The 25903-nt window shown below is 44.8% G+C and overlaps 1 protein-coding gene across 1 annotated transcript in view; it reads right to left on the bottom strand.

Moving 5' to 3' along the window:
* Nucleotides 1-22257, bottom strand: part of IL21R (interleukin 21 receptor) — a 37892-nt gene extending 15635 nt beyond the window's left edge. The window contains exons 1-8 of the mRNA XM_029577247.1: nucleotides 21686-22257; nucleotides 12691-12803; nucleotides 11627-11712; nucleotides 9474-9588; nucleotides 8160-8365; nucleotides 7019-7164; nucleotides 2585-2756; nucleotides 580-691 (exon numbers count right to left, since the gene is read on the bottom strand). Coding sequence (XP_029433107.1) covers nucleotides 580-691; nucleotides 2585-2756; nucleotides 7019-7164; nucleotides 8160-8365; nucleotides 9474-9588; nucleotides 11627-11693 — 818 coding nt within the window. The 5' untranslated portion in view covers nucleotides 11694-11712; nucleotides 12691-12803; nucleotides 21686-22257. The remainder of the gene's footprint in view (nucleotides 1-579; nucleotides 692-2584; nucleotides 2757-7018; nucleotides 7165-8159; nucleotides 8366-9473; nucleotides 9589-11626; nucleotides 11713-12690; nucleotides 12804-21685) is intronic.
* Between the last annotated feature and the right edge of the window lie 3646 nt (nucleotides 22258-25903).

Raw genomic sequence — 25903 nt, 5'->3', positions numbered from 1 at the left:
ACTGCAGACCAGCTGTGAACAAACTCAAGATTTCTTATTCCAGCTGCTCTTGTTGACGTTGAGTTAGCTGCACTTTGTGTTCAGTTATGTTAGTTTAATGCACATCAGTTCTGGTCAAGGATTAGTAATATGTTAATTCCAGTAATAGCAGATCGTCCTGCTGGGTGATTAGCAATGCCGTGAAACCTAACGTCTGGTTTCTCAGAAACAGAACGCTTCTCATTTAAAAAGATACCATGCCCAGGTGATGGAAGTCCGCGGTGCTGCTTTAACCTTGATCTAATCTGCTTTTCTTCCACTGTGAGTCTCAGTCAAGTGAGTCCTCACCCAAAGCTGGAGATCACCGAGGAAGCAGGAGGCAAGCCAAAAAAAATAAACCCAAAAGACAAATATAATAACTCAGCAAATTAGTATAGGATTTGTGGCAGCATTATTTGGGCTTCGAGGATATCAGAAAAGCAAAAGACTGAATGAGTACAACATGCCCCAGACAAAGGCAGGAGGAGGATTACATTAGGAATCTGTTTTAGCACTAAACCGGGGCTGTTCTGATTACAACATTTTATGCCTTCAACTCACCGCTTCAACAGGCTGAAGGATTTGTACAGAAAGATCATAAGCCCTATTGCTAAAACAAAAAGGACTCCGCCAAGCCAGGGCCTCAGTCTGTCGAGTGACTCTTCCTTCCCTTCTGCAGGCAAAAAAAGGAGGAATTAGAATATGGATACCTTTTAATTCTATGGAAAACCACCACACTGAAAGCTTTAAAGGCAAAAGCGCTGAGCATAAACAGTCAACGGGTTTATTCTCCTTAAAAGCGCAAAGCACGTGCATGGGATACCTGCCTCATGCATTCCTGTCCGAGCACTCTTAAGTGCCTTTGCACAACTTAACTTGATCAGGGTATCGAGCGAGCCTTTTGACCTGTTCTGCCCTGTGTTTCTAGTATCTTCCATCCCCTCATTCCTCACTTTAATCTATTTACTGTTTCTTCCCGTTTACTTTTGTAGAAAGCACTGAACCACATGAAGCATCCGATTGGAGCGTGCAAGAGCTCGGTGCGCTATAGGGGAGAAGCTCTCGCTGTCCGTCTGCAAGGTTGCTTGAGGAATATAACACAGAACAAAGACAAGAAAGCAAAACTGGCATTAAAACATGGAAATGGTAGTTCTGACTGAAAACGGGAAGTGCCCAGAGCAGATGGTCCTATCGTATAAGGCTAGTGTGGCATGTAGAGTGTGTTACATCCAATGTGCAAACCAGTTGGCTTGAAACAAGTTTATGTCCTATTACTTTTAAAATCCTGATTGTATTGATCCAAGCAGTAGGCGTGGTCAGTACAGTGGCATTTGACGGAAATGGCAAAATCAATCAGAAAGCCAAGGGAAATAGTATGACTTGGGTGTTTTATGAATATTAACCCCCTGTAGTTAGTTCAGGTCACTCAAGTGCTTCTGTTTTGGATTTGTAAACATTGTTCTGTCGTTTGCCAAAATGCTCTTTTTAAACTACGGATTTTTAGCGTCTCTAAATGCTCTCCAGCTGGTAAACGTGGGTGGGAGGTAGATAACATCATCTTGCCTTTGGTGATTGAAAGCCTTCAGAAGGCACCGTGATGGCACTGCAGAAACTGGACAATGAACAGGCCTGGTGGTGCACCCCGAGACAACTGTGACCGAGGGCAGGAGGACGAGCTAGCCAACATGGCAACTTTACGATACAAGTGTGGACCAGTGACACGATGACTTCTGCATGACCCTTGCCCATGGGGGGGGTGTGTGTGTGTGGGGGGGGGGGGGGTGTGACCACTCTCAATGCCATTGGGCCTGGGTAAACTGGGCTGGCTGAAAATTGCTGCCCTCTGGCCCCCTGAAACCAAGTGCGGGCTTCCCCAGCTGCCATGCATTGAGCCAGGATGAAGCCAGGGGAGAGTAAAGCAGCGCCCATTCATTCCACTTTCAAACCTACGCCTGCTTATCCCCTCCCCCTTCAGCCCGAATAGCCACCTGGACAAGTTTCATTTTATGGTAATGAGGCTGGGAGATGGGGGGGGGGGGGGGGATTTGTTTTATGCATCTGAGGAGGAGGAGGAAAAATTATTTTTTTTTGTACACCACTTTGATGCATTACGGGACCAGCAGTCTCATCCCACTTTAGTAAATAAACAGAGGTTGTAACATGCACGGGTGTTTTTTGTCCGCTTACTTTACGCTAGCCAAGTTTCCAAGAGAAGCTGCCCGGCTCATTTTGCTTTTGACAATGAGCTGCAAAGGATGTGTGTTAAACTCGCAGATGGACTTTGCAACTATGCAGGTGGTCGAAAATTGCCTCCTACATCACCTCTGCCACTGTACCTTTCACGATGATAATTTATGTGAATGGACTATTATACAAACAAACATGCCCCCAAAAATGAAAAGCACCTTACTGACAGCCTCATGTTTTTAAGTTGCTTTCTATTTCAGCCAAAGGTGAGAAACCCAGCCCTACTCCTAAATTTCATCTGAGATCTGATAAGGAAATCCATTTCTGGCCTGACACTCGGCCATTAGCATAGGAAGCCCCAGTGCATTCTGTACTGTACCATTAGTCCTCCAGGTTAAGCTGCGACTCCAGTCGCTCCAGACCCCTTTGTACTCTGAATGGCCTCCCGGCTTGGCTCGCACCTGGGCCTCGTACTCCGTGTTCCAGTGCAAGCTGGACTGCAGGAGAAGCAGCCTTTTCTCGTCCCTTGTGATAGGCACACTCTGATGATCCTGGGGACACAGGGATTTGAAGTTGTTACTTTACGGCATTCCTATAGCTTGAGGTGCTATTTTTAAAACCAAGGCAATAAATGGTGAGCCTTCTGGTCACTTTACGTGGCTGTGTTCCCCGATTTCCTACCCCCCCTTAAAACACTGATACTTTTAAACTCGGTGAATCAGGCTGGATTGCAGAGGGGGGGAGGGGGGTCAATAATCCATGCCATGTCCTCAGAAATGGTCTGTTTGATGTCGCCCGCCCTGACCGCGGGTACAAGGATGCACGTTTCATCATGGCCACGTGCATCCTTTCACTTGTGGACCACAGAGGTGGTCCCAGGAGCCTGAGACACACGTCTAGTTTTGTGCTGGGAAATTTACGCACAGAAAATTCCAGTGCAAATCTCTGCACTTCACTTTTCCTTGGAAAATTAAATAAAATCAACCCTCTCCGGATAAAAGCGCTCATGGAGTTTTCCACCAAGGTGCCCAGTTTTCATTATTTACCCCTTGCTGTTTTATTTTTTCCCTTGTAGCTGCACCCAGCATTTCTGCTAATATTTTCCCCAGAGATGGGGTTCTCAGGCGGGACAGCTGGCAGCACATGGCCTCCATAGGACTTCATTGCTGGGATGACTCCCAGAATCTCAGAAGCATCTTTTGGGAAATAACAACTCATTTTTATGCTTGCAAACTTTTTTTTTTTTTTTTTTTTTAAATCATTGTTTCCTTCTGCTCTTTCCGGTTCCCAGTTCCATTGTAATCTGTCTGAACAGGGGCTGTTGCCTTCATTTTCCTCCCCTCCTGCCCCCGGTTTCATTTCCTCATCGGTCCCGTGCTGGTGTGCATGCAGCCTAAGACCCACCTGTAGGGGTCGACCTTGGGAAAGTGCTGGGATTTTCTTCCCTACCCACCCTCAAGGATTGAGAATGCTGCCCCCTCCCCCAGCGTACTCGACCTCTACAGGCCCAGTGAGCAGAAGCTAGGTCCTGGCATTGGACCTAAGGTTTCTGCATGGCCACTAAGTCATCTGGCTGGCCCAGTGACAAAGCAGTGTGAGACTGTCTGTGGCCAGAGGAATTCTGGGCTATCATGGCGTGTCAACCTATTTTTATTTTATTTTATTAAAATATTTATAGGTCGTGCTAGTCCCTTGCCTTGTTCTAGGTGGCCTGTAGGGTTTCTGTCCTGTCATTATTACATAACCCTTACAGGTGAATTTTCAAAGGAGTTACGCACGTAAATGTAACATACTAACGTATGGATACATTGGAGCCTGCGGTTGTGTATGGAGCAGTAAAAGGCTATATGGTAAGGATGACCTACATTTATCTGTAGCAGGAAGAAGGATGCTAGGTGAGAAATTCAGATCATATATTTTCAGACATTTAAACTAAAGAATGGGGGTGGCAGGAGATGGCCAATGAAATCGACAAGTCACCCCAAGCAATACAGGAAGTGGAGGAGAAAAAAACCAAAATCAATCAGCTCAAAAAAGCAGAAAAGGTAACTAGGACATGCAAAAAATCAAGGGAGAAAAATTGGAAAACTATGAACACAAATGCATAAAATCCCAGACCTGCAGGCCCTAATGGTGGAGGCAGACTTGGACATTGTTGCTGTTACAGAGACCTGGTTCACGGATTCTCATGATTGGGATATGGCCATACTGAGTTATAACTTGTTAAGGAAGGACAGAGAGGACAGAAAAGGGGGAGGTGTAGCTCTTTATGTCAAAAACAATATCCAAGCAATTGAACAGCAAGGAATGTGGGGTAGAGAAAAAGTAATATGGGCAGTCCTAAAAAAAAAGATGATGGTGCATCCATTTTTACTGGTGTGGTTTACAGCCCTCAAACTCAACCAGAAGAACTGGACAGAGAGCTGGTCAAAGACATCCAAAAGGTGGGAAAGAAGGGAGCCATGTTGATTTCTGGAAATTTTAATCTGCCGGATGTAGACTGGAGAATCCCTTCTGCAGAATCTACCAGAAGTAGAGATATAGTGGATGCTTTGCAAGGGGCTCTCTTCAGACAAATGGTAATGGAACCCACAAGGGAGGGAGTTATACCGACTTAGGCCTATATTTTCTAAAACATCGTGGCATCATGAATCACACGGTGCAGGGGGGCGGGCCTGCGATAGCCGGCAGTGATCGCACCTCCGCGGTGCGATTGCTGCTGACTTTTGCACCTTATAGCGCCATCGTAAAGGTGATGCTGTTGGGCGCGAAATTGGAAGTGAAAAGGCTCCTTACCTTTTCACTGTTCACGCTGTCTTCGCAGCGTCCGCCCTGACTCCTCCTCTTCCGGGGCAGATGCTGCCATGACTCCGCCCCTTTTTAGCTATCGCACGCGAAAAGGGACTTTTTTTGCGTGCGAAACGTCCCTTTTCTTGTGTGCTAGCTTTAGAAAATGACCCCCTTAGTGCTCACTAACAGGGATAATGTCTCTAATGTCTGGGTGGGTGCCCACCTGAACACCAGTGAACATCAAACGGTATGGTTTGATATCGCAAATAGGATACAAAGAAATCACATGAAGACCCGAGTTTTGAATTTCAAAAATACAGACTTTGTCAAAAAGGGGATGCACCTGGAGGTAGAACTAGAAGACTGGGAGAAAATGCGAGAGGAACAACAGTGGGCCAGATTAAAAGGAGCAATTATGAAGGCAACAAATCTATATGTTAGAAAGCAACAAATCTATATGTTAGAAAGCAACAAATCTATATGCTAGAAAAGTAAACAAAAAGCATGAGAAATAAGAAACCAATCTGGTTCTCAAAGGAAGTAGCTGATAAAATAAAAGTAAAAAGAACAGCTTTCAAGAAATATAAAGGAACCCAAAATGAGGAACACAGAGAAGAATATCTGGTGAAACTGAGGGAGATGAAGAAAAAAATCAAGAAAGCAAAAAAAAATCAGGAAGAAGAAAGGATTGCAAATAGGTAAGCAGATGACAAAACATTTTTCACATGGAGGGAGCACTGGATGGCCGGCGCCATCTTTAAAAATGGCACGGCCATCCAGTTCTCCTACCATGTGACAGGGGCCGGCCAATGGCATGGATACCCTGTCATATAGTAAGGGCAAAGGGCCATCGGCGCCATTTTGATTAGTGGCAGCCGACGGCCCGGGAGCGGGAGATCGCTCCCGGGACCCCCACTGGACCACCAGGTACCTGTGAAATGTTTTTGGGGGGGTTGGGAGGGTGGGGGAAGCAAAGGGATTAGTTTTAAAGGGTCGGGGTGGGTTTAGGGGTTATTTTTGTGTGTCGTTTTTCCCGCCCTCCCCATAACGATAAGAGAACCCCCACGATCAATATCGTGGGGTTTTCCTATCATTTCGGGGGAGCCCCCGATTTCTGACGATTTTGAAAATATCGACGATATTTTCAATTGTCCGAAGCCCGATTCACATCCCTAATACTAAGATCTGAAACAGAGAATGAAAAGTGATTTAAGAAAGCTTGAAGAGTGGTAGGAAATTTAGCAACTGGGATTCAATGCCAAGAAGTGCAGAGTCATGCATCTGGGATGCGCCAATCCAAAAGAGTTTATGTGACGGGCGGTGAAAGACTAATGCACACGGACTGGGAGATGGACCTTGGTGTGATAGTGTCTGATGATCTGAAGACAGTGAAGCAATGTGACAAGGCGATAGCTAAAGCCAGAAGATTGCTGGGCTGCATAGAGAGAGGAATAACCAGTAAGAAAAAATAGGCGATAATCCTCTTGTACAGGTCCTTGGTGAGGCCTCACCTGGAGTACTGCGTTCAGTACTGGAGACCGTATCTCAAAAAGGATAGAGGCAGTCCAAAGAAGAGTGACCAAGATGGTGAGGGGGTCAGCACTGGAAGACTTATGAGAAGAGGCTGAAGGATCTGAATATTTCTTTCCTGTTCTTCCTCCACCTCCACTCCCCATCCCATCCAGCCCTTCATCAGGGCCCACAGCCCATGGCGCCCTCTGGACCCTGAGTCTGGGTATCACCTTCTTGCAATGACTGAGACATTTTCTGCCTGCAGGACTATGAAGAATACCCCGCCAGCATCTCCAGCTCTGTCTGGCCAGAAGGGAACTCAGCTCCACCCCTGAGAGCCACCAGGCCAGCGCAGGGAACCCAAAGCTGCTCTTTGTGGATCTCATTCGCTCAAGTTCACAACATACAGATAAACAATTCGGTCAACTAATCCAACAAAACTCCCCAGTGCATCCTTTTCCAGAGTAGTGTAAGCGTTTCAGGCTAAAGCAAGCAGGTGCCCTTCTTTTACCTCCCAGGGATCGCTTGTCTTTTTATATCTCAGCTCATATTCCAGTTCATTTCGGAGCAGGTAGTAGCCTTCGTACACCGTTTGCCAGGAAACATTATAGTCGGCTGAGAAAGATATGCTCAGGTTGAAGGGAGGGCGCGGCTTAACTGCGGAAGAGAGAGATGTGTTTTACACTTAGATGGTGGACATCAGACTTGCACACACCTCACACAATTCTGTAAAATACGCAGGGCTTTTTTTTTTGTTCAGGGAGTACTCGCCAGTACTGGGTACCAGGCACCTTTTCCCTCCACCTGCTTGATTTGCCCTGTGGTCCATCCAATAAAAAAACAAAAAAAAAAACAGGCATCCTACATGCGAGTACCAGCACCTTTACTTTCACAGAAAGAAAGCTCTGAAAATATGTATATAAATTAATAAAATATAATTCCTATGAATTCCCTCAACCCCCCCTACCCTCCTGCACATTCTAATGGGAGCTGCATCGTTTTTATTTAACTACCTATGAACCAGCTAAAGCAAGAACAATGCAGAAAATCGCAGGTCATCCGAGCCCCACAGAAATCTAAAAGAAAAGCAGTTTATTCGGGTGGCCAGGATTCCTTTGTCAGGCCAAAAAAGTGTTTCCAGATGCAAGGGCCCAAACTTGCAAATCCCCCCAAACTTGCACCCAGAAACATCTGTTGCCCTGCCAAATCTGCCGCCTCAACCCAATTAGTTTGTTGGTTTTCCTTAAAGCATAAAAAAGCCTATCTGGAAAGGTCCGAAGTGATGTACGGTATATTTGCTATTTTCAGTCTAATCCCAAGGACCAAAAAAGCAGGAGGGTAGGCTATCTAAAAAAGCCGTTTGGGCAAAAATGGAGGTTAGACGCCAAAGAAATGTCCAATTGCAACTTTATTAAAATGGAGACCAATGAGCACATATAAAAATCATTGGTCTCCATTTTAATAAAGTTGCAATTGGACATTTCTTTGGCGTCTAATCCCAAGGACCGACAGCACGTTCCAGTGCCCCCCCGATCACGCAGCCGGAACGTTAAGCACCCGACGGCTTTGAGTTCTGCCTTCCTCTGACCCTCCCGGCCTTGAGTGTTCGGAGCTGGAATAGGGCTCTGAAGCTTGAAAAGAAACAAACTTACAGTGTTCAATGGCAGCAAAATCTCGGCATTCTTTGGAACGCCTGTAACCCTTGGCATCTCCTTCCATTATGTGGACTGTGAAGCTGTCCTCCGACTCGAGATACCGCATGCTTAGGTTCGTGCACATGAACTCTGCGTGGCTCTTATTTCCAGTCAATTGGATGAGACTGCAGGCAGGCAGGCCTTTTTCAGGGCTCTCAGTAATCCTTTGAAAAAATAAAACGGGTTAATTCTGCCTTTTTCTTGGGTGGGGGGGGAGGGGCAGGAAGAGTTCTGTAAAAATGAAATATACAACGTAGCATAATGAAATCTTTGAGATTTTAATTCTTTCAACTATCGATCTGATTTACATTCCGTTGAGGGGGGGAGGAGGGGAGGGAAGGAGCACCTGATGGAGCTGGGGCCGGGAACTGACCTCATGAGTCAGTTCGCAAAGACCGTGGGAGTCACCACCCAAGAAGAGGACCTCAGAGACTTATGGACAATACAGTGAAATCTTTAGCTCAGTGCACGGCGATGGTCAACAAAGCAAACAGAGTGTTAGGAATGATCCAAAAAAGAATGGAGAAAAAAAATAGGGAATATCATAATGCCCCTGTACTGAGCCATGGTGCAACTGCAGATTGAGTATGCCGTGGATGATCACATCTCAAAAAGATACAGCAGAACTAGAAAAGGTATGAAAAAGGGCGATTCAATTGACAAAGGGGATGGAATAGCTCCCTTATGATGAGAAACTACACAAGTCAGGGCTCTTCAGCTTGGAAAAGAGATGGCTGAGAGGGGACATGATAGACATTTACAAAATCATGAGTAGGCTGGAAAAGGTAAATAGGTGATGGCTATTTATCCTCCCAATAATACCAAAACAAGGGGACACTCCATGAAACTAACAAGCAGCAGATTTATAACAAATAAAAGTACTTTTTCACTCAACGCACAATCAAGCTGTGGAGTCTCTTGCCAGAGGATGTGGTCAAGGCATTCAGCACAGTGGGGTTTAAAAGAGGTTTGCACAAGTTCCTGGAGGAAAAGTCCATAAACAATTCTAAGTTAGGCAGACTCGGGGAAGCCACTGCTTATCCCTGGGATCTGCTGGGAAGTTTTGTCCCGAACTGGCCACTGTCAGAGACAAGATGCAGGGCTTGATGGACCTTGGTCTCACCCAGGATGACACTTCTTATGTGCTTATGCTCAGAACATATCAAGAGAATTCTCACCTTTATCTTGCTCATTTTATAACGCTACGAAGTGATTATACTACAAGACAAACTGTTTAATCGCCTGTCACATTTTTACTGGCAAAATACCTACCAGGTTGCAGTGAGGTTGTAGAACATCCCATTCAATCCATGGTGGCTGATTTTGTAGGTACATGTCAAGGTATCAATGTAGTCTACAAAGCAAGCGAGGTCTTTACAACATGTAGCTGCAAGAATAGAAGGGAAGAGTTATGGACTCATTACAATCTTGCATGGTTCCAAAGGAAGCCTCACGAGCTGCTCTGAGCAGCTTAGCTATGGATTTCATTGATCTGCTAATACCCCCATCTGGGTATTAGCAGATCAGTTTTACTATGAGAAATGGTCATATGCTAAGTTTCTTCTAGAAGTTGTGAGAAGCATTTGCTGTCATCAGGAAATTTAATGTAGAAACAAATCCTGGAGCTAACCACAGATACGCATCTGGAAGGGAGAGAGGAAGGAAAACAAAGAAGGAATACCCTGGTGGATACAATACATTTATTAAAACCTTTCTGCCTTCTATATATGAGGTTTGGTCGAAAAATGGGCCCTCCTCCGTTTAAAATATATTAGCTTTGTTTATTCATAAGGGAGATTTTGGAACATTGCCAGCAGAAAGAATTTAGTTGAGTTTGGTAGATAAAAATACATACAGCTTACGTTAATAAAACAAAATGTGGGGCAAAGGGCATCCTATCTTGAGGAAACCAAATACATTTCTGTTATGTGGGTTTTTTATGCCAGCCCATGGTCAGAACTGCATAATACATTATTATCCATTGCAGTCTGCGTGAGATTAATGGTCCCCTTCCCAGCATGCAGCTTGGCTTTCTTGACATTACTATCATTTGGAATTAGGAAGATAAGGCACACTGAGCATGCTCCAGCTGAGAGTCAGCTGAACTAAGGGCAAGAAGCTAAAAGCACTTGCCCTTACTTAACTAATTCAAAACTACTATGCAGCCTTTGGGGAAAACACAAGGTTGTCTTTGAGGATAGATGGAAACAAGTTAGAAACACAGATTTAGACTTAAAGGGGGGGAATTTCCAAATGCTTTTGAAAATTATCTCAGTGGTAGTGCATATAAAAGCACACGTGCAAACGATTTCACATGTATTTTCATGAAAAAATGTTCAAAGGGGAGAAGTTGGGCTGAGAAGGACATTTACGTTGATCCTTTCCATTTTCAAAAGTATGCATGTAAATGTACTTGTATGTGTTCACATATTTGCTCCAAGCAGGAGCAAATATGTGAACACTCGTGCCCGCTAATTTCCAAAGCGGATTTATGTGCACAAAGTCTGCATACACCATCTACATGCGGACTTCAGCCTATGCGAGCTGCTATAAAATTATCCTCAAATCTGTTATTGGCAGTACATGAATTAAAAAGAAGATAGATAATAAGGAAGAGTTTGTAATGTCGCGATGCATAATTTTCAATATAAATTTTATGTAGACTGGATTTTGAGATTTGTTGTTCCTCCGATTCAATCTGAAAAATAGGTTGAGAGTAAAATCCTGTTTTAAGTGCGCTGCTTACAGTAACTTGGGCTTGAAGTAAGCAGAGACCCTCTTTTCATTCATTTATTTAATTTGTTTATATATACCGACATTCGATATGGAATATCACATCGGTTTACAGAGTAACTCATGGAATAATATGACAACGGTGTCTTATTATTATTACATAGTAACAGAATAGCTTATTTAACAATTTGGAACTCTCGTTTGATATACAATGTAACAGAGTAATTTATTTAGTTTCCAGCCGAGCTGTTTCTCGTAGGGCATGCTGAAAAAGTAACTTGTTTGTCTCAGCTTGGACTCACATCCCTGCAATGGACCAAGTGGTGAATCTTCTGGGGATCATGCATGTACTATTAACTTTTCTTACAGCAACGACAACAAATGCCAGAAACTCTGGCAAAATTCGGTCTCTACGCTATAGATTACACACAGCAAGTTCAGTAAATGGTGTCCTACATCATTCAGCGACCTCCCTTTCCAACAAATGAATCAATTCATTGATAGCACTATTGTCACTTAATTATATGTTAGAATCCAGTCTCTTAAAATATTTTTTTTTAAAAAGAGTGATGTGCCATGAAAGTGTTGCGAATAAGTCAATGAAGTCCCACTTCCTTTGCTTACAGGACTTTTAAAAGTTATAGAGAAGAGAAAACAGCTTTCATGCAGGTTTTCTGTATTTAGGAACTTACTGTTTTGGACAATGCCAGAAAGCAGAATAAGTAATGGAACTGCCTGCAGTGCTGGCGCGTTCTTCATGCTGATCCTGGAGCCCAGGCTGCAAGAATGGGACAAAACAAACAGAAAGCAGGCATTGATGATTTGTGCACGGGTTCAAACTACCACGGACCATGAGAGAACAGTTTTCAAAGTTATCAACCCAGGGCACTACCTGACTGCAAAAACCGTGCCCCTCTATCCAGCTAGAAGACCGTGGGGGGGGGGGGGGGATCATAATGTGCATACTTTTAACCAGATTATAACGAGCCGTCCCCGGGGGATATGTTTAGCTGGGGGTAGGGAACCAGCACATATAGACTGGATTTTCTAAACTACATGCAGCAGTTTCCTCCCGATTGGCTGCCCACAGAAATAGCAGCTGCAAATGTATGCGGCCACTTTGGATGTGCATACTTGCATCTAATTTTCAAAGGGAAAGAACTCAGTTTAGCCACAAGGTGCCCACAGAGCAACACTCAGTGCAGACTGCTGCAAATTGTCCCCTTAAAGGTTCCAACCTCAAACTTGGTTTTAGGAGCATGGGTACCATTCATTCTGTAAGGTTTCTGATCTTTTTGATTTCTTGATCACTACAAGAAAGAGGGAGCTTAGGACAGCTTGCACCTTTGAACAATAATTATGCTTCTAATCGTGCCATCACTACCCAAAACTACCACACCTGATTTGCTTACACGGTGCTATCTTTCTATCTGATCAGCACACAAAACATTTCCCTACCGAGTAATGTAAAGATGGTGGAACTCAATGAACTGCTATTGTTTTTACGTTTTAAGTATACTAGCGATGTGCAATGCCAGCATCAGTCTGTTCATTTCAATGCAATGCCCATTTGGCTCAGATGTCTCGAATTTGCATACAGAGAGATTATTTCAGCCACCCTTCAGAAATGGCTGGTCACTCCGTTCAGTTTTTTACAGTACACTTTGGTTTCCTGCTGCTTAGAGATGATGCAGCGCTTGATACCATGAAAGAGGAACAAAGCAATTATCTGTGATCTAAAATAAGAATGCCTTACCGAGCTTTACTGGACGCTTTGCCGGGTCCACATCTGGAAGTGCTGAACAGATGCTCCAAGGTTTAGCTTCAAAGAAGGTTTATTTCCATTCTCCAGCAAAGCCCCAAGAGTTTCTGCCAAAGACAAAGAAAACGATTTGGCGCAAGGTGCAATGGTTTGGTCCACTGTCCATGAAATGGAGATGCAAAGGGATCTGTTCTCCAGGCTCACAGTCCAGCAGACTCAGGACAGCCAATTCAGCCAAGAACTGGTCTGCTCAACCTAGCGGCCCCAAGCACATTTCCGTCTTAAACAAAAACCTCTAAGTGGAATTGGGTGCTTAAAATAAAGCTTCTTGATTTGGTTTATGGTTGAAGATGTTCAGTGTGACTCATGGTGCAGTGAAAGAGTAGCCGAGTGGTTAGAAGAGCAGGCTACAAACCAGGGAAGCCACGGTTAAAATCCTCCTATCACCCCTTGTGACCTTGGACAAGCTACTTCACCCTTTGTTAGCTTAGGTACAAACTCAGATTGGGAGCCCTTAGGGGAGACGGGGATACCTATAGTAACCGAATGCAATCTGCTTTGAAGTTGCTGAAAGGCAGAATAGAAATCAAATAAATATTACACTTCCCTTCCTGAAAGAGTTGAACTTTAAGGAAGGCAAAATAAAGGTGGCTTGACATGATTTATCTGTAAAAGTAAACTAAATGTAGTTTCCTTACAGTTCTATAAGTTTTAAATATAAATAGTGGCCAAATTACTACAGTCGTTCCCAACGTCTTTTCTCAGCATGCAACTTAACTCCCTCTCCACCCCCAAAAAAACCTCAAGTCATCCCAAATCACAATTTTTGACAGCTTCCCCCATTTGTGTGCTACAGTATATAATGCCAAAGGCTTTCAGGACTGCCCTGCCCAACTCATCGTTGGCTCCCAGCTACCAGAATCAGGGCCACTGTGCTCCTGAACCAGAAGGCATCCATGTAAGCAGAGCTGAACAGGAGTTCATTAGGGGATTTCAGTACCTTCATCCTGCTCTTCAGTTGTCCATTTTGTCTGCACAGAATAATCCACTGATCTGGTCATTGAGACAGAAGCAGCAATGTAGTGAGAAAAAAAAATAGTGGAAGCAAGGTTGTGAAAAGGCTGCTAGGAGTGCTTGGTACCAAACGAGTGGAAAAGTTAAATTCAAGAGGGCAAAGTGATTGCACTAGATAAGAATGCTCCTGTCTTGGTACAGTCATTGTGATGGAGGTTAACTGATGCAATTTCTGATCAAAAGGATGTGGTATTGAGTGCACGATGGAGTTACAATGAGCAAAGGCACTGCACACCCACATTGCCAGCTCATAGCATTAGCTCGCTGCTGTAATACATCTCTGACACAGTGGTGGGACAGCAACAGCAACCGGAGAGTAGTCAAGTTTTGAAAAGTGGTAAGGCTGGTCCTGATAGACCTAATAGTTTCTGAGAGATTTGGTGCCATGTTGGTCACTCTGGAATCCGGAGCCAACACTGTCTGACTTTGTTACATCATAACATCGCTTCAATTGCTTTGTTTAGCAGACGGCAAGGGTTGGGGGTGGTTGATTGTTCAGAATTGTTGTCTTTTGTGTGAGATGTCTTCTACAGTCTGGCAGAGGCTGCTTTGTTTCATTGGGCAATGGTGCAGGGCCAGCTCTTCCACTGACAAACTAGGCATTTGCCTGGAGTGCCAAAATTTTGAGGTCAGCAAAATCCTACCAGCACGAGGAACAGAGGGAGGAAGCCAATTCTGCCAAAGAAAGGAAGGCAGTACTGGAGCTGCCGCCAATAGACAAGTTGGGGGTGCGTGACTGAAGGTTCACCTAGGGCACCTAAAACTCTTGCACCAGCCCTGTCCTGCATCAGAAGTGACATCTCACAAAGGAAGCAGTAGTGGCATCGTTTGGAGATGGAATGATTTGGGGATACGGCTCACTTTGATTGTAATCCATGGGGGTAGAACTAGATTGTTTTTATATCGCTATTTGTATAGCACATGGGGACTTAGTTTTTATGTTTTGGTTCATAAAATTAGCAGGGAGGTTCACAATTGGGGGGGGGGGGGGGAACCCTATTGTGATATAATTTTAACAAATCCATTTAACTCCCATCCTGGTGGATTGTAAGCAAAACAAGCCAAAAATTGGGCCATAACTTGTCTTACTGCAGTGGGATGTAGTTAACCGACAAGGAAAATAATGACCCTCCAGCTCCATTATCTCTAGAATAAATGCAAATCATAATCTATTGTTTAGCTGCTGTGCTGCAACCCTACCTGCAGGCTGCATAAAATCATGGCTGCCCCAGTCAAACCCTGCATAACATTAACTGTCTGAGCTGAATGAAGCATTCAGCCATGACTGTCCTAATTATATCCTACACATAACCTTTCAACTGTGTCCAATTACACAATCTTAATTCCATAAAACAAAAATCCCTGAATAATCTAACCGCAGTTTATACAACAAAATGGCAGCCAGTCCCTTTACATTCTGCACAAAATTGTTACTGGCCCAGTCACCTACTCTTGTAGATGAAAACCATGCCTTCTTCAAAGCAGACAAGGTAGCTCCCTAACATCTGATTGGTGCAACCATCCAGTACATGCCTGACCCATCTATAGAGTACAGAGTGCCATTCAGTAATACCAGCTCTGATGCTGTTTAAGCAGTGGCTTTTAAAAGACCTTCAGGTTGGTTTGTGTATGGCTGCCTGTGATTTCAGGTCATTTTTGGGAGCAAATCTATTTTTTTTTTTACAAACTCTGTTTCAAAGAAAACAACAGAAAGCTGAGAATGTATTCTTTCTGTAACCAATGTCGTCATTGTTAAACTGTGACTGACGACACGGGCTTGCGAAACAACACATGCCCAGCTTTCTAAGCTGCCCTCGCTAGAGAGTCCGTGAGCAAGCCAAAGAGGCCTTAACCAGCAGCTATGAGCAGAGGTCAGAGAGCAGCCACACACCAGTGACCTGATGGTCTCATTTCCATGCAAGTTTCTGTTTTGTGCAAATCAAGAAGTCTCCGTTAATGATGATGAAGGTCCAAAGCTTAAAAATATTTGAAAAAACCCCAACCACATTCCGTCATGAGTTTGTTTATTGTTTCTTATTCTCTTCCTGCTAGTCAAAGGGTAAGTGATCATACGCTCCTGCCCCCCCCCCCCTCCCCCCTCCCGCTCCTATAGTGGTTTGCCATTTCCTTCGGTGGCCCGTGCAAGGGCAGCTCTAGCCACTCTGCAGCCAGAGGCGAGGGATGAAATGGCACCCCCCCCTCCCCTATGGTGCGGGGGAGGTGAAATCACCCAATGAGCCAGGGCAGGGGGGGGAGGCAATGGGGGGTGAAGTAACGAGCCCAAGTTCGTGACCGTGGGCTTCGAAGCCTGGCGTCCCTCGTTCCCAGCTCACTGCTCTAAGCACTAGGCTACTCTTCCATTCCCTACTGCCTGCCTGCCTCCCACCCTGCTCCAGGATCTGCCCCCTGGGAGTCTGGGTGTGTGTGTGTGTGGGTGAGTACAAGGGTATTAGATGCCCTAGACAAAACCTTACTGCCTTTCATTCCCCCTCCCCCCACAATTAAAAATTGTGCATTCTGTTCCATTTTAAAATTTATCATCCACTTCCCCAACCTAAAAAAACAGATTGTATATGGAAAAGGGACACTTAAAGTACAATCTTCTAAAATAAAATGATCACTCACAATAACGTATACTGGAGCCGATGTAATAAGCTGCCGCGGGTTTGTTTGCACGTTTTCCCCACGCAAAGCCCTGTACAGGGATGTAGTGAGGGATTTGTGCGCAGGAAAAAAGTGCGTACAAACGTGCTTATAGACTCGCGGTTTTTCTGCGCGAGTGCATGCTAATGGCATGCAAAGGAGGCGATTACCTAATCATAGGCAATGCAGGGAGCCGTGCTAATGCTAGTGTGGGCTTTTTAATGCGGGTTTCTTACCGCCATGGTCAGGGCACGAGTTAAGTGTCAGTGCCGGATCGGGGGGAGGGGGGCTATTTTATTCCATTGGTGTTGTGTTGTGTGTCCGTGCAGCTCTGGTGTGGTTTTTATAATGGAGATTTCTGATTGTGTCCAGCTGTTCCTGATGCTGTGGTATATCCCGTGGCTTCACCAAAGGATGACAGTAGCAGAAGGATTGGCAGGTGTCAGAGGTCATGGCAGGAGAGGATCAGGAGGGAGCAGACAAGCGCCTAGCTAAACAGGGAATGTGGCTGCTCGGGCAACGAGATAGGCGTTCTTCTGGCCACGAATCTGGATGATTAGGTGTCCAGAAAAGCACCTAGGTAGTCACCAATCTGGACCCTCGAGCAGCCAGCTTAGCTAGGCACCTTTCTGAGAGCCTGAGTGCCCTGAATTGTGCCTGGCTGAGCACCTATCTCGGTGCTCGAGCGGCCAGAAAAGCGCCTATCTCGCCGCTCTGAGCGTGGAGATTGGTAATTACCTAGGCATTTTTCTAGGCACCCAATCTTCCAGATTTGTGGCAAGCTGAGCACCTATCACAGTGCCCGAGTGGCTGGATTCATAGCCGTAAGAGCACCTATCTCGCTGTCATGCCAGTGTGAATTATCACCCCTGAGAATATTTGCCATTTTTTCTGCAGCACACAAAGTTATTTGAAATATTAAAAATGCATTCCAGGGTCATATTTTCACTGAATAGGGAGACCTGTCCGCTCACTCGCTTTTATGCACGGATTATCGGCGTGGCTTTTCAGCGCGGACGCAGCCGCTTATTGCATAGGGCCTTACTGGGCTTAGGTAAGTGCATTTCTTCATGACTGCGTGAATTTCTGTGCGCAAATCATTTGCATAATTTATTTTTTTACATCCTGTGGAGGCGCCAGCTTTAGCCGCGTGCGGTAATCAGAACCCGTGCTCATAACTAGCGCCTGCTTTGCCACTGGTCTTATTAGATTGGCCCCACTGTATATTATATTTCCATACATTGCAAAAAAGACACTTTCAATAATAATAGTTTAATAAAGTTAATAAACTACTTTTCTCTTAGTGATCAGGCGGTTTACTGGATCCCATATGGTATTAGGCCTATGGTAAAGTGCACTGGGGTGGACTTGGCCCACAGAAAGCCAGGAATAAATTGAACTACCATTCCAATTTAGTAAGCCTTCCATATCATAACTGCCAGTACTCACCCTCTGAAAAGCAATTCTGCAAATATTACATCAGGCCCTAAACACCAATACACCTCCTATTAGGAAAACAGATTAAAGCCAGGTTGTTGTAAATCCCTACACAGAAACTACAGTAGCAGAATACCTAAAGCCTCAGTCACACAAGCAGAGCACAGATAGACTCTCACCAAATACAGAATAAAGAGACCATAAAATATGAATTGAAACATGCAGACAAAAACTGAACTGGAAATCACAAGAATGCTAACACAATCAAGAAATATAAAACATTAAATATACCAATAAAAAGAATGTCAAATCTGCAGATAAAAAATTCTGCCAATTAAAAACTCATATAAAAATGTTTAAAATATTATCAAACACTAATAAAATATTTCAAAACAGATACATCACATGCCAATTACTATCCAACCTAAAATTAACGTTTTACCTATACACTGATGACGTCCAGATTCTTCTCCCAATCACAGATTCACTTCAAAAAACCTGGGCCTACTGGAACAGTTGTCTACAATCGATCAATAGTCTTCTCACCAGCCTAAACCTCATCCTCAATCCAGATAAGACCGAGATCCTCATCATTTCACCAGATGAAAACCAAATTCTCCTCAACTCTCCTGGCGCTTCTCAATTCGCCAAAACAGTTATCAACCATTCCCTTTCTGTCAGAGACTTAGGGGTTCGGTTCGACAACAGATTCAACTTAAAATCATTTGTCAACAACACTACCAAAGAATGTTTCTTTAAATTACAAGTACTTAATAAACTGAAACCTCTCCTGCATTTTAGAGACTTCCGTTTGGTACTTCAGTCTATTATCCTCGCTAAATTAGACTACTGCAATTCACTCCTGCTAGGTCTCCCTGCGATAACTGTCAAACCCTTACAGATGGTCCAGAATGCCGCTGCTAGGATACTTACCAACTCAAATAAAAGAGACCATATCACTCCCATCCTTCACTCCCTTCACTGGTTTCCCGTCAAATTTAGGATCTCTTTTAAAGTTCTTATGATGATCCACAAGGATATACATAACATCGCCCCACTTAAACTTAGCTCTCAATTCCGTCCACATACTTCAGACAGACCAGTTAGAAGAGCGTACAAAGGTTCCCTATATGCCCCTCCGGCCAAATCCACTCTAAGAAAGCGAGCATTAGCGACTGCAGGGCCTACTCTTTGGAACACTCTGCCACCGGATCTACGCCAAGAACTCTGCCATCAAACATTTAAGAAACAGCTAAAAACGTGGCTCTTCAGACAAGCTTTCCCTGAAACCTAAGGCCTCTCAGACACCGTTCAAGGACACAACCATGGCTCGAGGAGGTCCCCTCCTCAGTTACTTACGCCCGTTCTTTTCACCCCTTATCTCATGACCCCCTACTGGTCTACAAGGGTCCTTTTGGTCTTCCCAAACGGTTCCTTTGATCTTCCCAAATGCATTGACGTTTGCTATGCCGTTAAGCGAATGTTTTTAAGGTTTAATGATTATTGCTCTAAAGTTTTAATGTTCCAATGTTTAATACCCCAATGTTTAATGCTCTAATGTTTAATGGCTCTCCCAATTGTTTCCTTTGATGTTCTTATGTTCGTATTTCGCTCAAACGTAATGTTTTAATGTAACGCCCACCCGCAACTGTTCGGTTGTACTGTAAACCGGTGTGATCTGTATATCATACAGGAATGTCGGTATATAAGAATTCAAAATAAATAAATAAATAAATCCAATAATTAAAACTAACAAGGAATAATTAAAACAAAAACAAAAAACTCCCACTCTCCATACCTGGGAACTTTACATTTCCAGTCCTCCTGAGATTGACATAGATTGGAGGAGGGTGCATAAACATTAACCTCTCTCACACACATATAGACAGGTACTTTCTCTCTCTCTCTCTCACACACATACACATACACACACACCCACACATGCACAGGCACTCTCTCTCATAGACACACACAGAGGTACTCATACACACATGCACACACAGGCACCCTCTCATACACACACACACACACACCCTCACCCACCCCCAATCATACACCCCCCACCCCTCACTCACTCATACACACCCCCACCCTCTCATACATACACACATCTACCCTCTCACCCACCTACCCATAAATACACACACATCCTCACCCACCCTCCCTATCATACACACATCCACCCTCTCATCCACATTCACAAAGTCTCTGTCACACACACAATGGCCTCTTCAGGGGGAGAGCCACGTAAAAGTATTTTCCTGGCAAATGCAATCTTTTGGGCCAATTCTGAGATCTACTCATGATTTGAAATTCATCTGATGGTATTTTCAAGGGTTGTTATATTTATTATTTTAGATATCCGCTCTTACTAGCAGGCAATATTTGAGCACCATTCTCCAAGATGCTGACATTGTGCAATGTAAGGATTGTCCCATTTCATTGCCCCTTTGAAGATTGCATTTGCCAGGAAAATACTTTTACGTGGCTCCCCCCCCCCCAAAGAGGCCACTATTTGTGTGGGAACGAGAGCTCTTTGTTGGGGCTTTATTACTGGGACTGTTTCAAACACTATTGCATGGACTATTTTCACAAGTTTTCCGGATTTCACTACTAAGGATCACTAATAAGAATTACACTTTTTATACGTTTGCTTAAAATCATGGTTGAAGACATGGAGTAACACTGACCGAAGGCTGCTTTTGAATTTTTTAAGTGTTTGTTTTTGGTTTTTTTTACAGAGACTCGTCGTGATTATTTTTTTCCACATTGCTTCTTGCAACAACTTTGACTGAACTGTGTGTATATGAAGCAGCCGCTTTTTCACAGAAAATTGTTTTCAGTGTATCTCGTAATGAAAAGTACTTATGCACAGCAAAATTCATTGTTTTGTTTTCCATCTAGATGTGACGGGTTTTCCTTTATGGATATAGATTTGCCCGGGTGTATTGTGCTTCAGAGAAGGCCATCCTGACTGCACAGTTCAGATCAGGCGCTGAGCTGTTGAGCTCTGCAAGGGGAGAGGTTGGCTTTTCAAAATGTTTGATTGCCTTCATATAAAGCTGTAGCCCTGAGGCTAACACGGCAAAATGATAAGGGGTGCAAAGATGCTCACACAAATGTGCAGAAAGGGGAGGTGTTAGCAATGCAAATGGGGAGGAAATAAGTAGTCATAATAATTCTCGTTTAATCAGATAAACTTCTTTTTAAAGACAGATCATAACTGGGCATTATCGTATTGCATCCAAAAAAAAGAGAAAATACAACAATAAAATAAAGCAAGAGGATAATCATCATCAACTTTATGGAAGAGGAAAGATCTAGTGAAAAAGGTAGCTTAGATTTTAGAGCCCTCCACGGGGTGCACGATTTGGAAGCAGGCACCGGGTTTTCAAGTTTCTGGAGCTCATTGATAAGGCTCTGACACTTAAAGAAGCAAAGTTCAGTCATTGAAAGCTGTTTGCACTATTCGCGGAGCTGCTGGAAATAGAAATGAACTGAGCTCATTTCAGCATAGGGTGGAAAGCCAGCCCGTACTGATCGCTTTGAAACTGGTAGCCCATGGGCCCCAAATAATAGCCATTTTTGCTGCGGTTCCCTGGCCCTCATCTCCGGGGCTGCCGCGGGAAACTCTGCCGCCTTCCCCGCACGGTGGCTTTCCCCAAATTCTTCCCCTGGGACCTGGGCTTCTGCCTTCGCCATCTGACAAAGCCACCCTCACCCTAATCCGCGCAATCTTCTCAATCGCTGGCCTAAAACCTGCCGCGGTAACAGGTGGCGTTGGCTTTTGTGAAGCCCCGGAAACGCCTGAGGAAAAGGTGAAAGGCGGACTCACCGTGTGGAATCCTCCCCTGCCTGGGATCCGGCCGCGCACAGCAGCAGACAGAGACCTGAATGAATCGGGCTGCCGAGCTCGTGCCCCCGGGCGGCCTGCTGGCTCCTCCCACTCCGGAGCCTGCTGGCTCCTCCCATTGACTTCTGTCAGCAGAGTTTATCCGCTGTGTCATGTAAATAGGAGAGAGGGGCTCAGGTTTCAGGGACTGTCACCTCCCCCCGGTTAGGTGGCCCTGCTGGGGGGAACCTTCCAGTGCCTCTGCTGCAAGCAGGTGGCCTCCGCCAGAGCAGAACTGGCCACTTTTGGACCGGTGCTTCCTCCTTAGAGCAGCATTTTCGCAGCCTCGGAGAAGGGATGGGATTAGCACGAGCCTGAAGCTGCTCGCAGGGGCTGCGCCAGTCCTCAAGGCTTCCACCCTGGCTACTGACCTATTTGCCCATCTTTCATCAGCAACCATAATTCCATTGCCTTAAAAAAAAACAAAACCAAAGCAATCTAGCGAGCACATCCGGAGACCAATTTGTAAAAGCATTTGCCTGGATAAAATGACCTGACTGAATACAGCCCTGCTTAGATGTGGCTAAAAGTAAGCCCTTGCGCTTTGGCTTCCTGTGCATGTGGTTAGGTCGGGGGAGTAACGGAGCATGGGTACATTTCATTTCCAAATAAACGCACAGTTATCAGGATCATTGCTAGGAAGCGCGGCACCGCTGGTCTGTGCCCCTTCCCTGCTCTTCTGGTACTTATTTGCACCCCTCGTTGGACCCGTCCTTAGGTGCACTCACGTCCCAAGCCGATTCCCTTAAAGAGCCCATGGCGGGAAAATCGGCAGCGCCCTTGGATGATGTAACAATCACTCGCCCTATAAAAGGGCTCCAGACGCTCAAGCCTGGCCTCAGCAATAGGTCATCTGTTCTGATTTCAGCCTCATTCCAGGTCTTCAGCTTCAGCCTTGTTCTTCAGCTTCATCTTCAGTTTCAGCCTTGCTCCACATCTGTCTTCACCTTCAGTTTCATCCTCAGTTTTGCTCCACGTCTGTCTTCAGCTTCAGCCTTAACCTTGCTCCACATCTGTTTCCAGCTTCAGCCTGGTCCTTCAGCCTTGTCTGGTCTCTAGCCTTGTCCGGTTCTTCATAGCTTGGCTTTCCAAGACTCATTCGCCCTGCTGTCGGCGTAATCGTTAGGGCCCTGCCAATGAGGTTGCATCAATTGCACCATGGCAAGAAGGGTTCATGCTTACCCCACACCCAACATAGAATATAAGCCCTTGTGCAGGGACAGCTAATATTCTAGCCTGGGCATGTCTAGAGAGATCAGTGGGTGAGTAATTATTTATTTATTAGTCAGAGGGAGGGTGGTAAGAGAGAGACGTTTTGGTGAAAGAGAGTACAGCAGCCTACTGTAGAGAAGGAGTTGGAGTAAGAGAGAGTAGTTCCCTTGCTAAGCAACCTCAATGCTCCTAGGAAGCTGAATGCAAGACACACAGATGATCACTGCAAATTAGTGCCTAAGGTAAAGAGTACCAGGAGGTGCCTCCCAATGGTAAAAAAAAAATTGGTGTCACTACAAATCTAGGTCCCAGAGACCTCTGCTGGCATGGTATGGTGAAGCTTCTTATCCAGTCTTGTTCATAGTTTAATTGTTCTGCTTAGAAGTTAAGAGCTCAAAACTCTTGGAGGCCAATATTGAAAATAAGCCTAGCTCCTAAATTTAGGCACCTAATATAAGATAGGTGCCTATTTTCAATCAAATTTAGGGCCCTAAATTTTGGCTGAAAATTCACCTAAATTTAGGGACCTAAAACGTAGGCTCCTAAATTCAGACCTGCTATTTATTTGCCTAGATTTAGGGGCCTAAGTTAGGTGCCGAGAGTTGAAAATTTGGGCGAAGCACATAACGATTTTCCCCTGCCCTAACTCCACCCCTATAGCCATCGACCTTTGAGGTTCCTAAATTTAGGAGCCTAGTGAAATTAGCATCTTAAATATAGCCCTAGTAAATTTTCAAAAAGGCCAATTTAGGAGCCTGACTCCAAATGTTAGGCACCTAAACCCTTTGAAAATTGAATTAATTGTCCCTATGAAATGCAAATTGTGTACTAGAGATGTGCATGGAAAAAATCTTTGTGTTATTTCAATTTTTGTTTTGTTGCTCATTTATTTTGTTTTGTTTGGTTTTTGTGTTGTTTTGTTTTGTTGGTATAAAGTCAATGGAGGAAGCATTGCTCCTGGCAGGCCAGTCTGCCCTCTGAGAGACCCCTAACATCCTGAGGTCTGGGCCCTTGCTTCCTTCTCATTCCTGCACTGGTTGCTCGTGATGCTGGTAGGAAGATCTATACCTGCTGGTGTTATTAGCAACCAGTGTGGGAGCAAGGGGGTGGGTTGAGGAATCTCGTGGGTGGATCTGAGATTACCAGGGAAAGGTCAGGAATGTGGACAAATGGGAAGTTGGTGTTTCTTTAAAACAAAATGTTATAAAACAAATTTTTGTTTTGTTTTATGTCATTTTGGGTGCAAAATGAAACAAACAAAACAGTGTTGTTACATCTCCCAGTAGTATATATATGGTTCATGCATAAAAGCAGCTCGGTTTTGGTACCACTTCTGCACTGCAGTCTATTGCTCTTTTCCAGGGCTTACACTAAGAACCAGAGGGAGGAAATTGTCCTTCACAGCGAGTCACCACCAGAGGCCACTTTCCTGCTGATAGACCTAACTGTGAAAGAACCCCACAGCTGTATGAGGAGACTTACTCTAAGCCGCTACTACACATTAACTTGGGGGATGAAGCTAAAATCACAAAAATAAGGAAGGAACTATAAGGTGTCACAGATCCTGCTACAATTCTCATGCTGAAAGAGGACTTGGATGATGGTGAAATGCATAGAATTGTTAAACAATCACCATTTCAAAGTGTTAGGTGAACAGCTGCAGGCACTGGTAGGATCTTTGTGGGATGGCTTGTAGCTTCCCCCATGGTCCTCTGTTGTGTTTAAGTGGTTAGTAAGTAAGTAAGTGGGTTGAGAAGCAGGTGAAGAACCAGCGGGACTGTAGTGAACTTTCTGGGCCTCAGCAGTGTGGTGGGTGGCCTGAGAGTGAACCCTCCTTGCTGTGGTGGTTGTTGCAGCCTTGTAGGTGAACCTACAAGGCAGGCCAAGGTCAGGAGAGGCTGCAGACGGACATGGTCAGGTGCAAGAAGAGGTCAGGTCCAAATGGCAGGCAATCGTGGTCAGGTCCAGGCCAAGGGTGGATGAAGACACACACAAGACATTGGATGAGACGGAAAGGAAATGGCAAGGCTGGACAAGGCTGGACGATGAAGGCTGGATGAGGAGAGAACCAACAAGAACCAGGAACACAGACAGGAACCGAGACAGAATAGCAAACACGTACTGCAGATGCAGGAGACCTGTTTCTGAGGGAGAGTTTCAACGTGCAGCTGGGTCTTCTATACTCAGCCGCCTGACATCATCAGCCAATGCCAGCAGCCTGGGTTCCCGCTGTGGGCTCTTTAAATGGTGGCATGATGCCTACGCACACATCTAAGAGAGCCCGCAGAGGAGGAGGACATCATGTTGGTGGCATTCTGCTGTGAACCAGGAGCGTAGCAGCCTTCAGGCCATGCCAGAAGTCACGGCAGTCATGGCCTTCATACTGTTGATGCAACTGCATCATTGCTCTCTGCTTCACTGGCAGGGGGAAAAGGGGAATTGGATTCAGACAGCAACCGACAAGGACCCTGACTTTTACGGTCTGGGGAAAAAAATAATCATGGGGGTAACTTGATGTGACTGTTACTTCCCTTAACCAATAAGCCTGATACTTTGGATGCAGCTCCAACATTGCTTCAACAGCAAGAGGTAACAGGGAATTGGACTCTGACGGCAACCGATGAGGGCCCGACTTTGATGATCTGGGAAACTGATAAGCACAGTGCAGCAGATACTGGTATAGGTTTGCTGGGCAGACTGGATGGACCATTTGGTCCTTTTCTCCCGTCATTTCTATGTTTCTATATTTCTGTATGATGCCAGTCACGCCCGGTGAATGCAACAAGCATTTCCTGAAGGTATCCCACTTTGCTGAAGGAAGTTTTGGAAAAAGGGGCTTACCTGTAATTTGTTTGATAACACCCGGGCCTGGGCATAAAAGTAAGAAAGCTTGAGAGAACGGTTTTGTTTTGTTTAAAATAAATCCATTGTGTCATTTTAGATGGAATA

Source organism: Rhinatrema bivittatum, chromosome 14 (assembly GCF_901001135.1).
Source record: "Rhinatrema bivittatum chromosome 14, aRhiBiv1.1, whole genome shotgun sequence".
In the NCBI taxonomy this organism is placed as follows: Eukaryota; Metazoa; Chordata; class Amphibia; order Gymnophiona; family Rhinatrematidae; genus Rhinatrema; species Rhinatrema bivittatum.
Note: the sequence above shows the minus strand (reverse complement) of the source record. Positions and strands in the feature narration are given on the sequence as shown.